The 17,752-nt window shown below is 50.1% G+C and overlaps 1 protein-coding gene across 16 annotated transcripts in view; it reads right to left on the bottom strand.

Moving 5' to 3' along the window:
- Window positions 1-17,752, bottom strand: part of rxrba (retinoid x receptor, beta a) — a 77,321-nt gene that overhangs the window by 47,452 nt on the left and 12,117 nt on the right. For 7 of the 16 annotated variants that reach the window (XM_078217609.1, XM_078217604.1, XM_078217601.1 and 4 more), the window contains 2 exons: window positions 5,889-6,115; window positions 2,004-2,160 (listed from right to left, as the gene is read on the bottom strand). In XM_078217609.1, coding sequence (XP_078073735.1) covers window positions 2,004-2,160; window positions 5,889-6,115 — 384 coding nt within the window. Of the gene's footprint in view, window positions 1-2,003; window positions 2,161-5,888; window positions 6,116-7,455; window positions 7,473-9,481; window positions 9,654-11,158; window positions 11,199-17,752 lie in introns of those variants that run through there. The other 9 variants (XM_078217599.1, XM_078217598.1, XM_078217602.1 and 6 more) reach the window with 5 other exon arrangements.

The raw sequence follows: 17,752 nt of genomic DNA, 5'->3' as shown, positions 1-17,752 counted from the left end.
TTGACAAGGTACCGCATGGTAGGTTGTTGCATAAGGTTAAATCTCATGGAATCCATGGTGAGGTATCTAAATGGATACAAAATTGGCTTCTTGACAGAAGCCAGAGGGTGGTTGTAGAGGATTGTTTTTCAAACTGGAGGCCTGTGACCAGCGGTGAGCCTCACGGATCAGAGCTGGGTCCAGTGTTATTTGTCATTTATATTAATGATTTGGATGAGAATATAGGAGGCGTGGTTAGTAAGTTTGCAGATGACACTAAGATTGGTGGCATAGAGGACAGTGAAGAAAGTTATCTCCAATTGCAACGGGATCTTGATCAATTGGGCCAGTGGGCTGACGAATGGCAGATGGAGTTTAATTTAGACAAATGTGAGGTGATGCATTTTGGTAGATTGAACCAGGGCAGGACTTACTCAGTTAATGGTCGGGCATTGGGGAGAGTTACAGAACAAAAAGAGATCTCGGAGTACATGTTCATAGCTCCTTGAAAGTGGAGTCACAGGTGGACAGAGTGGTGAAGAAGGCATTCAGCATGCTTGGTTTCATCAGTCAGAACATTGAATACAGGAGTTGGGACGTCTTGTTGAAATTGTACAAGACATTGGTAAGGCCACACTTGGAATACTGTGCAATTCTGGTCACCCTATTATAGAAAGGATATTATTAAACTAGAAAGAATGCAGAAAAGATTTACTGGAATGCAACCGGGACTTGATGGATTGAGTTATAAGGAGAGACTGGATAGATTGGGACTTTTTCCTCTGGAGCGTAGGAGGCTGAGGGGTGATCCTATAGAGGTCTATAAAATAATGAGGGGCACAGATCAGCTAGATAGTCAATATCTTTTACCAAAGGTAGGGGAATCTAAAACTAGAGGGCATAGGGTTAAGGTGAGAGGGAAGAGATACAAAAGTGAACAGAGGGGCAATTTTTTTCACACAGAGGGTGGTGAGTGTCTGGAACAAGCTGCCAGAGGTAGTAGTAGAGGCGGGTACAATTTTGTCTTTTTAAAAGCATTTAGAGTTACATGGGTACGATGGGTACAGAGGGATATGGGCCAAATGTGGGCAATTGGGATTAGCTTAGGGGTTTAAAAAAGAAAGGGTGACATGCACAAGTTGGGCCGAAGGGCCTGTTTCCATGCTTAAACCTCTATGACTCTAGTTGCTGTTCAATGACTTGTGGTAGCTGTATGGACAGACAAGGGGAGCCGCTGAGCACCAGGAGGCGTGTATCGCAAACCTTTCGGAAAAGAGACAATCTTCGTTTACGAATTGCCTCAAAGCCAGCAGACAAAAATCCCCAGAATGTCCCCAGATCGCACTGAGCCGTGACTACAGCTCAGGATCGAGAGATTGGCACAATTCCAGGTTAATGTCTGTCCCCGGGCTGGCACAGTGGTTAGCGCTGCTGCCTCACAGAGCCAGGGACCCGGGTTCGATTCCCAGCTTGGGTCACTGTCTGTGCAGAGTCAGCACATTCTCTGTGTGTCTGCATGGGTTTCCTCCGGGTGCTCCGGTTTCCTCCCACAATCTGAAAGACGTGCTGGTTAGGTGTATTGGCCATGCTAACTTCTCCCTCAGTGTACCCGAACAGGCGCCGGAGTGTGGCGACTGGAAGGTTTTTACAGTAACTTCATTGCAGTGTTAATGTAAGCCTACTAGTGACACCAATAAATAAACTAAACAACCATTCCAGGCACCGTCTCTCGATCCTGTTGGATACATAAGAGAGAGAATTCAACATCCCCGGCCAGGGTAAGTGGAAGGATTTCATCTTCCATTGACTTCGACATCATGTCCCTGTTAAGACACATCACAGTCTCTGCTCTGTCATGGCTGCCATCTCCTCAGGGAAGGAAGGGGGGATTGGGGGAGGGGAAGAAAGCTTGGATAAGCGAACGACGGCTCACTCGATGGGCGATGCAAAGACCTGTGCGGTGGCGAACGGCGGGACTTCACGGCATTGTGTTTAATCCGTCCGAATCCCCTCGCGTGCCTTACCTGAAGACCTGTCTCCACAAATGGCACAGACGCGCCTCAGGGATGACGTGGCGGAGCCGCCAGGGTAGGTGAGGGCTTGGCTCATGCCCAGCGAGGAGTGGACGTCATCGGAGCTGCTGACAGCGTGTAGGCCCGACATGCTCACCGTGGAGTTGATCTGAGAACACAAGAGGTCAACGCCAACGTTACTCTCCCATAAGACATAGGAGCAGAATTAGGCCACTCGGCCCATCGAGTCTGCTCCACCATTCAATCATGGCTGATATTTTTCTCATTCCCTTTCTCCTGCCTTTTCCCCATAACCCCTGATCTCTTATTAATCAAGAACCTAACTATCTCTGTCTAAAAGACACTCAACGACCTGGCCTCCACAGCCTTCTGCGACAAAGAGTTCCACAGATTCACCACTCTCTGGCTGAAGAAATTCCTCCTCATCACTGTTTTAAAGGATTGTCCTTTTAGTCTGAGGTTGTGCCCTCTGGTTCTAGTTTTTCCGACTAGTGGAAACATCCTCTCCACATCCACTCTATCCAAATCTCGCAGTGTCCTGTAAGTTTCAATAAGATCCCCCTTCATCATTCTAAGCTTTAACGAGTACAGACCCAGAGTCCTCAACCGTTCCTCATACGACAAGCTCTTCATTCATTCTTGTGAACCTCCCCTGGACCCTTTCCAAGGCCAGCACATCCTTCCTTAGGTACGGGGCCCAAAACTGCTCACAATACTCCAAATGGGGTCTGACCAGAGCCTTATACAGTCTCAGAACCACATCCCTGCTCTTGTATTCCAGCCCTCTCGACATGAATGCTAACATTGCATTTGCTTCCATCAGAAGGGAGTGGTGCAAAACTCTACGGGAACCTGAGCATCTGATGATTCTTAAAGCGGCGGCTGAGGAGGAGGAGGCGGATTGGCCGAAGGTCAGCCCCAGGCAGGATTCTGGTATGCCCGCCAAAGGCTGGTAAAGAGGAGCCCCCATGACAAGTCCTCTTTCAGAAGCTTGGCGAGCTTGCTGATGTTACACAGACAGGACAGCGGGATCCCCTGAAGGACTGGTTCAGGGGATCCCTGCCTCACACCGGATCTCTGCCCTCTTGCCTGCCAGTCTGCTGCGCCCCGGGCTACCAGCAGGTTACCTCTCTTGCTGCCTACCGTCCACCTCTTGTTCCTGAAATGATGGACCTGCCCTCCAGCCTTGGCTCGGTTGGCAGCCCTCTCGCCTCGCAGTCAAAATGCTACGAGTCCCATGTTAATGTTAAGCTGCATCATTCAGGTTCAGGATAAATCGGTCACTGAATCCATTAAGTATCTGGAGCACATAGAAATGGGGATTTCTTCCGTCCCCAGACCATCAACCTGGGCCTCCAGATAACTACCCCTACACGACTCTCTTTCCTGAAGTGCCCCCTGCATAGTAATCATGGAATATCTACGGCCCATCGAGTCTGCACAGACAATAATCCCACCCAGGCCCTATCCCCATAATCCCACGTATTTGCCCTGCTAATTCCTCTAACCTATGCATCCCGGGACGCTAAGGGGCAATTTATCACGGCCAATCAACCTAACCTGCACATCTTTGGAGTGTGACGGGAAATCGGAGCACCGGGAGGAAACCCACGCAGGCACGGGGAGAATGTGCAAACTCCACACAGACAGTGACTCGAGCTGGGAATCGAACCCAGGACCCTGGAGCTGTGAGGCAGCAGTGCTAACCACTGTGCCACCCCTACCTCTGGAGAGGGAGCAGAGCAGATTTGCCAGCAATGCGAGGAAAAGGTGATCAGCCTGGCTCACATTTCCCTCGAAAGGAAAAGGTGGAGGGATGGTTCAAACAATGCAAGACTTTGACAGCGCCTGGCTTCGAGAGGATGTTCTGTGGATTAAAGGGACCTTGGCGTGTTTGTCCACAGATCTCTGAAGGTGGAAGGGCATGTAAGAAGGGTGGTGAAAAAAGCATATGGGACACTTGCCTTTTTCAATCGAGGCATAGATTACAAAAGCATGGAATCATGTTGGAATTGTATAGAACTTTGGTGAGGACAGCTGGAATACTGTGTGCAGTTCTGGTCGCCACATTGTCGGAAGGATGTGATTGCACTGGAGGGGGTGCAGAGGAGATTCACCAGGATGTTGCCCGGGTGGAACATTTAATTTATAGAGAGAGGTTGTTTGGCTTGCGTTGTTTTCGTTGGAGCAAAGAAGACTGAGGGGCAACCTGATTGAGGTGTTCAAGATTATGAGGGACATGGACAGAGTGGATATGGGGCAGCTGTTCTCCTTAGTTGAAGAGTCAGTCATGAGGGGACTTGGGTTCAAGGTGAGGAGGTTGAGGGGGGATGTGAGGAAAAACTTTTTTAGCCAGAGGGTGTTGATGGTCTGGAATGTGCTGCCTGGGAGGGTGGTGGAGGCGGGTTGCCTCAGATCCTTTAAAAAGGACCTGGATGAGCACTTGGCATGTCATAATATTCAGGGCTGTGGGGCAAGTGCTGGCAAATGGGATTAGGTGGGAGCTCACATGTGTTGGTGCAGACTCGATGAGCCAAAGGGCCTGTTCCGCGCTGCATGATTCTATGAGGGAGTTAACTGGGTGTCTTGCAATGCCAAAGTGGCTACCCCCATTTCCTACAGTGCAACAGTTCTTAGAAAGAAAACCTTCCACGGGCCGAAAAGAGCTTTGGGCCACGGGTGAGGCAGCGGAAGGTGCTGTCCGACTGCAAACTGTTCTCATCTTGTGGTGGAAGGGCCACAACTGGAGGCCATCGGTGCACAATAGTCACCAAGAAATCCACCACGCAATTCAGAGAAACCGACTTCACCCAGAGAGCGGTGAGAGGGACGAACCCGCGACCACAGGCAACCGAAGGGAAGATCCTCGGTGGATTTAAGGGGAAGCTGGTTAAGATGTGTGGGTTAGGATTGGCCATGTTAAATTGCCCTTAATGTCAGGGGGATTAGCAGGGTAAATACGTGGGGTTATGGGGATAGAACCTGGGTGGGATTGTTGTCAGTGCAGGCTCGATGGGCTGAATGGCCTCCTTCTGCACTATAGGGATTCTATGATTCAATGGGGGAGGGGGAATATCGAGCTATGGCAATTGTTAGGCGAGGGGGGGCAGAGTGTTGCATAAACGCCAAGATGGACAGGTTGGGCCGAATGGCGTGCTTCCGCGCCACGTACCCCGCGTAATCCTAGTCAAGAAGCCTTTGAGCACAAAACACTCCCTAATCCTGGCACGACGGCACAGTGGTTAGCACTGCTGCCTCACAGCGCCAGGGACCCGGGTTCAATTCCAATTGGGTGACTTTGTGGAGTTTGCACATTCTCCCCGTGTCTGTGTGGGTTTCTTCCAGGTGCACCAGTTTCTTCCCACAGCGGATTTGGAGGGTTGGCCATGCTAATTTGCCACTTAGTATCAGGAGGATAGCTAGGGTAAATGCATGGGGTTATGGGAAAGGGCCTGGGTGGGATTGTGGTTGGTGCAGACTTGATGGGCCGAATGGTTTCCTTTTGCACTGTAGGATTCTATCCAGTAAATTGGATTACAATCCTATTGCTGAAATAAAAAAGGCACATGCTGTCAAAGCTTTTCATCTTATACTCATCAGGACATTTCGCAAGAATACCAAATGTAAAGGGGACAATTTATACCGCACGAGTAGAGTGCTGCTCGGTTGGGAAGTGGACCCTGATTGGTAGAGAAGTTGCCATGGAGAATACACCAGGGGACCGTTAACTGCCGATACTCAAGCTCTGTACCACCAAACGACTATTTGAACAGAACCAGAGTTGGTGAAATCTCTCTTAAAACAGCTACAAAACCTGCGAACACAGGTGGCTGGCAATCACGGGGAGGGGGATAGGTGGAGCAAATGCCTTCTTACCTGTGGACTACTGACTGGCCCGTAGCCCAGGGAAGGGGTGGAAGGGAGAGCGGGCGAGCCCAGGGAAGAGCTGATGACGGAGAAGTGCGAGCTGATACTGCTGACGGGTGAGTTCACGGAAGACGAGACTGCTGAGCCGATAGTGGACGAGTGCAGGGGAGGAGAGCTGCTCATGGTCCGCCGCTGTTGTGGAGAATTCACAGAAGAGCTGTCAGGGCTCCCACAGTCTGCAGGACAAGAACACAGCAGCAACCCTTACAACAGGGAGAGCAACACAAGGACACCTCACCCTTCCATCATCACACTATCGGAGTCCAAAAAACAGGCTGTCCACACACAGGACTCTTATGTACATACGTACACACACACACCCTATATATCACAGCCTTTTATACATACATACATTGTATATCACTGTATTCATAATGGTCTTTTACACACACACAGAATATCACATTCTTTCACATACACACAGTATATCACACCATCTTTTACACAGACCCACAGTATATCAGTGTCTTTTACACACACACACTTTCTTTCACACACACGCAGTCTATCACACTGTCTCTTACACACACAGTATACCACACTGTCTTTTAGACACTACTTTATACACACACACACAATATATCACACTGTCTCTTACACAGCATATCACACTGTCTTTTACAAACACGCACACAGCATATCAAACTGTCTCTAACACACACAGTATATGCCACTATCTTTTACACATACGCACACAGTACATCAGTCTTTTACACATACACAGTATATCACACTGTATTTCACACACACAGTATACCACACTGTCTTTTACACACTGTACTTTACACACACAGTATTTTACACAAACACACACAGCATATCACACTGTCTTTTACACACAGTATATCACTGTATTTCACACTCACAGTATATCACACTGCCCTTTACACACAGTATATCACACTCTTTTACACACATATACAGTATATGACACTGTGTTTTAAACACACACACAGTATATCACACTGTCTCGTACACACTCAGCATATCACACTGTCTTTTACACACACACACAGCATGTCACACTATCTCTAACACACACAGTTTATCACACTGTTTCTAACACACAGTATATCACTGTCTCTAATACAGTCTCTTACACGCAGAGTACATCACACTGTCTTTTACACACACACAGAATATCACAGTCTTTTACACACATGCACACAGTATATCAGTCTTTTACACACACACACAGTATACCACACTGTCTTTTACACACACTGCCTTTTACACACACAGTATATTACTGTCTTTCACACACACACAGGATACCACACTGTCTTTTACACACTCACTGTATATCACACTATCCTTTACAAAAGATATCACAGTCTTTTAAACACACACACCATAGATCACAGGGCTTGTACACACAAACACAGCATACTGCCTTTTACACATATACAGCTTGTGTATATCATTCTTCTGTGCACACATTCACGTTGTGTCTATCAGTCTTTCACACACACTCACAAATAGCCATAAAACACAGCACTAAACCCTGGACATTCACCAGTCAGAGGAAAAGCCGTGTGACAATCAGATCCAAATGCCACCCGTACTGCTGGCATCACAAGCCCAGGCAACCCAAGTGTGGAAACTTCCCCCTCTCACTCAACCGTTAGCTACTCAGTGTCACGTGTCTGCTTTCACAGGGGAAGTGATTTGACTCACCACATTACACTGATTGTACAGTCAAATGTTTGCACGCAAGCCGGGGCTTCCGCACACAGCCCACTCCTTCCATGGACTGATAGCAGTGCCCTGAATTAATCAAACTGACATCCTGTGCAGAATTAAATCTGCAATCACACATATTTCTGAATCCAAATTAACAGCCTCATGGACAAATACCTCAGGATACATTATAGAGGGAGCTTTACTCTGTACCTAACCCCGTGCTGTACCTGTTCTGGGTTTGACGGGGGCAGTGCAGAGGGAGCTTTACTTTGTATCTAACCCCGTGCTGTACCTGTCCTGGGAGTGTTTGATGGGGACAGTGTAGAGGAAGTTTTACTCTGTATCTAACCCCGTGCTGTACCTGTTCTGGGAGTGTTTGATGGAGACAATGTAGAGGGAGCTTTACTCTGTATCTAACCTCGTGCTGTACCTGTTCTGGGAGTGTTTGATGTGGACAGTGTAGAGGAAGTTTTACTCTGTATCTAACCCCGTGCTGTACCTGTCCTGTGAGTGTTTGATGGGGACAGTGTAGAGGGAGCTTTACTCTGTATCTAACCCCATGCTGTACCTGTCCTGGGAGTGTTTGATGTGGACAGTGTAGAGGAAGCTTTACTCTGTATCTAACCCCGTGCTGTACCTGTTCCGGGTTTGATGGGGACAGTGTAGAGGGAGCTTTACTCTGTATCTAACCCCATGCTGTACCTGTCCTGGGAGTGTTTGATGGGGACAGTGTAGAGGGAGCTTTACTCTGTATCTAACCCCATGCTGTACCTGTCCTGGGAGTGTTTGATGTGGACAGTGTAGAGGGAGCTTTACTCTGTATCTAACCCCGTGCTGTACCTGTCCTGGGTGTGTTTGACGTGGACAGTGTAGAGGGAGCTTTACTCTGTGTCTAACCCTGTGCTGTACCTGTCCTGGGTGTGTTTGATGGGGACAGTGTAGAGGGAGCTTTACTCTGTATCTAACCCTGTGCTGTACCTGTCCTGGGTGTGTTTGATGTGGACAGTGTAGAGGGAGCTTTACTCTGTATCTAACCCCGTGCTGTACCTGTCCTGGGTGTGTTTGACGTGGACAGTGTAGAGGGAGCTTTACTCTGTGTCTAACCCTGTGCTGTACCTGTCCTGGGTGTGTTTGATGGGGACAGTGTAGAGGGAGCTTTACTCTGTATCTAACCCTGTGCTGTACCTGTCCTGGGTGTGTTTGATGGGGACAGTGTAGAGGGAGCTTTACTCTGTATCTAACCCTGTGCTGTACCTGTCCTGGGTGTGTTTGATGGGGACAGTGTAGAGGGAGCTTTACTCTGTATCTAACCCCGTGCTGTACCTGTCCTGGGTGTGTTTGATGGGGACAGTGTAGAGGGAGCTTTACTCTGTATCTAACCCCGTGTTGTACCTGTCCTGGGAGTGTTTGACGTGGACAGTGTAGAGGGAGCTTTACTCTGTGTCTAACTCCTGCCACATCGGGTTGAAGTTGCTCCTGATTGACAATCTTTGATATTGTCCCTTGAGCTCGAACAGCTGCTACAACAATAAGCAGAAGTGTCTGTAATTTGGTTTCCAGGAATGGCAGAGGAAGGGGACATCCCCCGCACTCTGGCATTAGTTAGACAGCACCCCCTCCAACCCCTGCCTCTCTTGTCCACACACACTTCCCTCTCTCTCAGTCTTCATCAATGCAATTCTTTTTCCCTCTGCGTGTTACCTCTCACCCCTGCTGTGTTCCAGTACTCCCTCACACTCCTTTCTCTTCAGATCTGAGCCCACACTGTCAGTGCCCTTGTACCTTCTGCTTTCTCTTCCCTGCCTTCCTCCCATAATATACCACTGGAGGGAATCAAAGGAAAGTAAAACAGAACTTGCATTTTGATCGTGACCTTTCAGCAGCTCACAACATCCCCTGATGTCCTCGAAGTGCAGGCGCTATCGCTTGACTGGAAACGTGCAGCCAATTTAAACACAGCAAGCTCCCATAGGCAGCACTTTGACAGCCATTGGGAGTGTTTGATGGGGACAGTGTAGAGGGAGCTTTACTCTGATGGAGACGGAGTACAGGAAAGAGATACAGAATCTGGTGAATTGGTGTGACAACAATAATCTCTCCCTCAATGGCATCATGCTTTGTCTGTGCAAGAAACAAAACTTTTCACTCTATACTAATACATGTGATAATAACAAATCAAGTTAAATTCTGTGTATCCATTAGACCATAAGACATAGGAGCAGAATTAGGCCACTCGGCCCATCGAGTTTGCTCCGCCATTCAATCATGGCTGATATTTTTCTCATCCCCATTCTCCTGCCTTTTCCCCATAATGTAGAGATGCCGGCGTTGGACTGGGGTAAGCACAGCAAGAAGTCTCACAGTGCCAGGTTGAAGTCCAACAGATTTATTTGGTAGCACAGGCTTTCGGAGTGTCGCTCCTTCTTCAGGTGAGTGAGGAGTTGTGGTTCACAAACAGGGCATATAGAAACACAAACTCAATTTACAAGATAATGGTTGGAATGCGAGACTTTACAGGTAATCAAGTCTGAAAGGTACCGACAATGTGAGTGGAGAGAGGGTTAAGCACAGGTTGAATTTACACAGGTTAAAGAGGTTATCTTGTAAATTGAGTCTGTGTCTATATATGCCCTGTTTGTGAACACAACTCCTCACTCACCTGAAGAAGGAGCAACACTCCAAAAGCTTGTGCTACCAAATAAACCTGTTAGACTTCAACCTGGTGTTGTGAGACTTCTTACTGGGTTTTCCCCAATAACCCCTGATCCCCTGATTAATCAAGAACCTATCTATCTCTGTCTTAAAGACACTCAATGACCTGGCCTTCACAGTCTTCTGCGGCAAAGAGTTCCACAGATTCACCACTCTCTGGCTGAAAAGATTCCTCCTCATCTGTGTTTTAAAGGATTATCCCTTTAGTCTGAGGTTGTGCCCTCTGGTTCTAGTTTTTCCTACTAGTGGAAACATCCTCTCCACGTCCACTCTATCCAGGCCTCTCAGTAAGTTTCAATAAGATCCCCCCCTGCCGCCCCCCAAAACTTCTAAACTCCAACGAGTGCAGACCCAGATTCCTCAACCGTTCCTCATACAACAAGTTCTTCATTCCAGGGATCATTCTTGTGAACCTCCTCTGGACTCTTTCTAAGGCCACCACATCCTTCCTTAGATACGGGGCCCAAAACCGCTCACAATACTCCAAATGGGGTCTGATCAGAGCCTTATACAGTCTCAGAAGTGCATCCCTTGTACTCTTGTATTCTAGCCCTCTCGACATGAACACTAACATTGCATTTGCCTTCCTAACTGCCAACTGAACCTGCACGTTAACCTCAATGGCCGAATATTAGCCGAATCTGGCATTTCGTCCAATCAAGCTTTTGACATCCACCTCAAATGGGTTTGACGTGGCCCTCGGATTGATATGCCGCCTTGGAGATGGCATCCGTGACCCTGCCGCAATCCCTCAGAGCCGCGTGGATGGAGCGCCAGTCCGGGTTATGGGCAAAAGTCTCGGCAGCCGAGGAAGGCCAACTCACTGGACCATGAGCAGTGCCTGTGGCTGTGCACGGAGCACACCGCAGGAGGACGAGGGGCATCGTACTGGCAGGAAGAATGAGGAGGAGGGGAACCGCAGGCTCGAGGTGAGGGAAGGATTCCCCCGACATCGCGTTGAGCCATTTTGTGTCAGCCAGCCAGGAAACCGAGGCAGAGTCCAGGGCCCGGTGAGCGTGCTCACTGCTTTCTTACCCCCACTCGCAGCTTCCGATTCGTCCAGGCTGCTGCCAGTCATTACCCGCTGACCAGTCAGTAAAGAGCGGCAGGTCAAAGGTCAGCCAATCAGAGGCTGGTGCCTGCTGAGCATTCTGAATTGAAGGCTGAGCAACTTTGCCTTGTTAAAAATCACAGAAATCGTGACAGCACAGGAGGAGGTCATTCATAGAAACCACAGAATCATAGGAACCCTACAGTGCAGAAGGAGGCCATTCGGCCCATCAAGTCTGCATCAACAACAATCCCGCCCAGGCCCTATCCCCGTAACCCCACATATTTAGCCTGCTAATCCCTCTAACCTACGCACCCCGGGACACTAAGGGGCAATTTAGCACGGCCAATCAACCTAACCTGCACATCTTTGGACTGTGGCAGGAGCACCCGGAGGAAACCCACGGAGACACAGGGAGAATGTGCAAACTCCACACAGACAGTGACCCAAGCCGGGAATCGAACCCAGGTTGCTGGAGCTGTGAGGCAGCAGTGCTAACCACTGTGTCACTGATTCAGCCCATCGTATTTTCTTTTGTCATTCTGGATGGTTCGATGAGAAACCAATACATACGAACCAGCGTACGTACGTACAAATTAGGAGCAGGAGTCGGCCACTCGGCCCATCGAGACCACTCCACCATTCTATCAGATCGTGGCTGATCTGGCTGTGACCTCAACCTCACATTCCTGCTGACCCCCAATAACCTTTCACCCCCTCGTGAATCAAGAATCTACTTGGTTCTGCTTTGTAAGTATTCATAGACTCTCCTTCCACTGCCCTTTGAGGAAGAGAGTTCCAGAGACTCTCCACCCTCTGAGAAAATAATTCTCCTCATCTCTGTGTTGAATAAATGACCCCTTATTTTTAAACAGTCACCCCTAGTTTGTGATTCCCTCACAAGAGGAGGTATCCTCTTAACATCTTAACATCCACCCTGTCAATATCCCTCAGGATCTTATGTTTCAATCAAGTCGCCTCTTACTCTTCTAAATGCCAACAGACACAAACCTAAGCAATGCCTGTACCAGGTATTTGCCGAGTAAACCTTCTCTGAACTGTGTCCAAAGTAGTGGTTGTGAGTTTGGAAGGTGCTGCCTAAGGAGCCTTGGTGAGTTTCTGCAGTGCATCTGGTAGATAGTACACACTGCTGCCACTGTGTGTCAGTGGTGGAGGGAATGGGTGTTGAAGGTGGTGGATGGGGGTGCCAATCAAGCTGGTTGCTTGACCCAGTGTCAAGCTTCTTGAGTTGTTGGCAGCTGCACTTGCTAACTGAGGCAAGAGCTGACATGCGGGACGGCACGGTGGCACAGTGGTTAGCACTGCTGCCTCACAGCGTCAGGGACCTGGGTTCGATTCCCGGCTTGGGTCACTGTCTGTGTGGAGTCTGCGTGGTTTTCCTCCGGGTGCTCCGGTTTCCTCCCACAGTCTGAAAGGCGTGCTGGTTAGGTGCATAGGGAGAATTTAGCATGGCCAGCGTACCCGAGCAGGCGCTGGAGTGTGGCGACTAGGGGATTTGCACAGTAAATTCATTGCAGTGTCAATGTAAGCCGACTTGTGACAATAATAAATGAACAATGAAATAAACTTAATGACCTAACCTCCCTGCTACCAAAATCAGTGGCTTCAGTGCAAACGGGGTCTGGAAGAGAGAGAGAGAGGGGGAGAGTTGTTCAGTCACCGCTTTTTGATGCTGCAAACTCGATTTATTTTAAGACTATTTCGCAACAGCCCGCTGGCCTGTTCTTTCGCAGGCCGTTGTGGTCGCTCAGAGTGGGGTTTGTTCTACAATGCTACTGAACTGAGGCAGGGCGAATTCTCCAGACGGCACGCATTCAAAGAAACCACAGTAGTCGCAGAGGTGGCACGCACACGAATATGTGCACAGGGAGGGGGGGGTGGGAGTTGGGAGGCGGAGGCGGAGGGGGGGTGGGGGGGAGAGACAGGAAAGAAAAAGCAGACAGTGCACGGGTCACACCTGAATCAATGCAACTTCCGGACCACTTAGTTCCAACAGCAGACCGCACTGAAACACCGAGGCAACTTTAAGGTGGCTGTTCCTGCATTCAAAAGCTGCTGCCTGTGTGAACACCCATCAATCCAGCGCCCACTACCCCCCACCCCACGTTACAACTCGTATTCGTCAACAGCAAGGCCACCCCTCGCTTTTATCTCACAGTCTCAGCGATATAAAATCCTGAGCGGAGCAATTGTCAATGGCAGTTTGACACCCAGCCACGTGAAGAGATGACAGGAGAGGTTAAATAAAGGCCAGAAATACTCAGCAATGTTCAGGCAGCGACCAGTGACCCGTCATCGGAACTGGGTGAGGACACAAAACGGAACAGCTTCTGAGCTAGTAAAGGGTAGAAAAAGCACCCGTTCCGGATGTGCCACAGCTTAATATGGCTCCTGCTCGGACCAAGACCGCAAGAAACTACAAAGGGTCGTGAACATGGGGAACAGGCGGGGAGGTGGATTTGAGACCAAGGAGAGATCAGCCATGATCTGATTGAATGACGGAGCAGGCTCCAAGGGCTGGATTTCCCTACTACTGCTTCCTATGTTCCTGCTTAGCCCAAGCCATCACTCAAACCAGCCTCCCATCCATTGACTCTGTCTACACTTCCCGCTGCCTCGGAAAAGCACGGACCCCACGCACCCAGACATTCTCTCTTCCACCTTCTTCTGTCGGGAAAAGGACGCAAAGGTTTGAGATCGTGTACCAACCGACTCAAGAACAGCTTCTTCCTTGCTGCTGTCAGACCTTTGAATGGACCTACCTTTTTTTAAGTTGATCTTTCTCTGCACCCTAGCTATGACTGTAACACTATATTCTGCACCCTTCCCTTTCCCTCTCCCCTACGTACTCTATGAACGGTATGTTTTGTCTGCATAGCGTGCAAGAAACAATACTTTTCACTATATCCCAATACATGTGACAATAATAAATCAAATTGAACCGAAAGAAATAATGTATGGATAGGTCCATGATGGGCAGGATACTGGCCTAGACCTCTCCCCAGTCCATGTGGTCAGTGCTTTCAACTCTCCCCAGTCCATCCCTTCACCAATTTCCCCAAACCCTGTCCACCGTCTGCAAGGCATAAGTCAGGAGTGTGATGGAACACTCTCCACTTGCCTGGATGGATACAGCTCCAACACCACACAAGCTCAACACCATCCAGAACAAAGCAGCCCGCTGGATTGGCACCATATCCACAAACATTCACTCCCTCCACCACTGATGCACAGTGGCAGCCGTGTGTACCATCTACAAGATGCACTGTAGGAACTCAACAAGGCTCCTTAAGCAGCACCTTCCAAACCCACAACCACTACGTCTAGAAGGACAAGGGCAGCAGATACCTGGGAACGCCACCACCTGGAGGTTCCCCTCCAAGTCACTCACCACCCTGACTTGGAAATATATCGGCCATTCCTTCACTGTCGCTGGGTCAAAATCCTGGAACTCTCTCCCTAACAGCGCTGTGGGTACCTACGCCTCAGGGACTGCTGCAGGTTGAGATGGCGGTTTACCACCACCTTCTGAAGGGGCAATAAATTCTGGGCCCAGCCAGTGATGCCCACATCCCGAGATAGTTTCATTATTCTAAGTTTCACTGACTTCTTGAAGGTGGGAGTTGTGTTGGGAGCATACATGCCACAGATACCAGATTCTCGGCTGTAGCCTCATGTGTGGCTTTTCTTTGCGATGTGAGCATCGACAATGAAGATGGCACGTTCTTTGGCCTCCTGCACACATGCACAAGTCTCTGCCCTGGCCTACATTTACCACCACTCCTCGCCTGCCCCAACACCCCCGCCACTCCAGACAAGATCACTGGAGCTGGCCATCTCTCCTGTAACACTACGTCACATCACTGTTCATGGGATACTGCCATGCGCCAAACTTTCTGAAACCTATCTCCCTGTAGGTGAAGAGCAGCAAGACATCTTGGGGAGGAGAATCCTGCCTTCCCCTGTTAACCAGCATGACGTGCTTGCAGCAGCTTGCCCGCCACCTGCTAATCAGTCGTGCCATCGGCAGCAGTGAGAAGCAGGCTGTCACCAGCTAACCACAATGCATTGCTGTGACTGCCATCCTAAGGTAGGTTGGTAGGGGGTCTTAGCCATAAACTGGAGGCATCAACCTCTGGGCCACAGCATAAACACGGCCACAAAGAAAAAGCAGTAGCAAACGATACCTGCTGCACTGCCAAGTGGTATCAACGTATCACAATGTGTGCGTTATCCGACTCCAAGTCCTGATTGCAAATGGTGGTGGGGGGAGGGGCCCAGGTATTATCCTTTGCGGCGCTCCTGAAGGTTTGTTGAGAACTCCTGTTAGTTTTTAGTTTATTTCTTAGTGTCACAAGTCGGCTTACATTAACACCGCAATGAAGTTACTGGAAAATCCCCTAGTTGCCACACTCCGGCACCTGTTCGGGTTCACTGAGGGAGAATTTAACATGGCCAATACACCTGAACCAGCACGTCTTTCCAGCTGTGGGAGGAAACCGGAGCACCCGGAGGAAACCCACGCAGATACAGGGGGAACCTGTAAACCCCACACAGTGACCCAAGCCGGGAATCGAACACGGGTCCTTAACGCTGTGAGGCAGCAGTGCTAACCACTGTGCCACTGTGTTACTGGTTAATGGTTGTGTGTGTCTGTCTCTGTCCTCCTCGCTCTCTTCTGTCTGTCCCTCTCCCTCCTGCCCGCCCCCCCCCTCCCTCTGGCCCCCTCCCCCCAACCTCCGTCTCTCTCTGCCCCCTGCTTGCTCTCTCTCTCTCTCTCTCTCGCTGTCCCCTTCTCTCTCTCCCTCTGTCTGTCGCCCTCTCCCCCTGTCTGTCTGTCCCCTTCTCCCTCTGTTCCCTTCTCGCTCACTCCGTGTCTGTCCCCTTCTCTCTCTCTCCCTCCCTGTCTGTCTGTCCCCTTCTCTCTCTCTCCCTCCCTGTCTGTCTGTCCCCTTCTCTCTCTCTCTCCCTCTTGATCTGTCCCCTTCTCTCTCTCCCTCTTGTTCTGTCCCCTTCTCTCTCTCCCTCTCGCTCTGTCCCCTTCTCTCTCTCTCCTCTCACTTTGTCCCCTTCTCTCTCTCCTTCTGTCTGTCCCATTCTCCCTCTCTGCCTGTCTCCTCTCTCTCTCTCCCTCTGTCTCCCCTTCTCTCTCTCCCTCTCTGTCTCCCCTTCTCTCTCTCTGCCTGTCTCCTTCTCTCTCACTCCCTCTGTTCCCTTCTCTCTCTCGCTCTGTCCCCTTCCCTCTCTCTCTCGCTCTGTTCCCTTCTCTCTCTCTCGCTCTGTTCCCTTCTCTCTCTCGCTCTGTCCCCTTCCCTCTCTCTCTCTCGCTCTGTCCCCTTCCCTCTCTCTCTCTCGCTCTGTCCCCTTCCCTCTCTCTCCCCCCCTCTCTCTAGCGAGGATTGCCGATGTTGGCACTCATTTCCCCGTCAGGTCAGCATCGAGCGCTCGAGTGCCAGGTACGGACGTGAGCAGCTTCTCCCCAGTCACCACTGTCGCTTGGCCCCCAACTGCCCATTCCTCGCCCTCACCCCACTGACAGAGTCCCAATTCTCTCAAACACGCCCTTCGCCCCAAGCCCTGGTGTCAATGCTCCCGCAAGCCTCCCTCCGTCCGATTCCAACTCACCCTACCTTCCCTCAGGGGTTCACCCTCTGCTGGTTGCCGCAGCCACTCAGCACGGTAGCGAGTCCCTCAATCTCCCCACTCCCCTGGGTAAAGGGGTTTCTCCTGTATCCACGCCTAGATTCCTTAGGTCCACCTTCTCAAACTAATTCATCGTCTTAAGGAAACACCTCATCAGGTCACCTCCTGTCAGCTTCCTGTGCCCTGAGACGTGCCCCTCCCCCCACACCCTCAACCTGTTCAACACTTCAATGCATGGTAACGATCTGTTTCGTCGCGCTGTGCAGGAACGGGTGGAGATGGGCCGAACCATTTTGCTTCGTACTGAGGTGCGGGCGGACAGAGAACATCAATGCCGGGCAGTCCAGGCTGGGCCTTAGCCCAGGGCCAGGAGTTTACACGGACACGCAAACGGAAAACATCAGGTGGAAAGCAGGCAGTCAGCACAAGCGGCCGATCGTTATCTCACTACCTGCTGTGCCCTAGAATTGGCAGCTCTCTGTAACTTCCACCCTCAGAACCACAAGCTCAGTAAATGTGATAGTGTGACAGGGAGAGAGACAGAGAGAGAGAGAGACAGAGAGAGAGAGACAGAGAGAGAGAGACAGAGAGAGAGAGACAGAGAGAGAGAGACAGAGAGAGAGACAGAGAGAGAGACAGAGAGAGAGACAGAGAGAGAGACAGAGAGAGAGACAGAGAGAGGAGAGAGACGGGAGAGAGGGGA

This window comes from Mustelus asterias, chromosome 8 (genome assembly GCF_964213995.1).
Source record: "Mustelus asterias chromosome 8, sMusAst1.hap1.1, whole genome shotgun sequence".
NCBI classification, from domain to species: Eukaryota; Metazoa; Chordata; class Chondrichthyes; order Carcharhiniformes; family Triakidae; genus Mustelus; species Mustelus asterias.
This window is presented reverse-complemented; position numbering and strand designations above follow the sequence as displayed.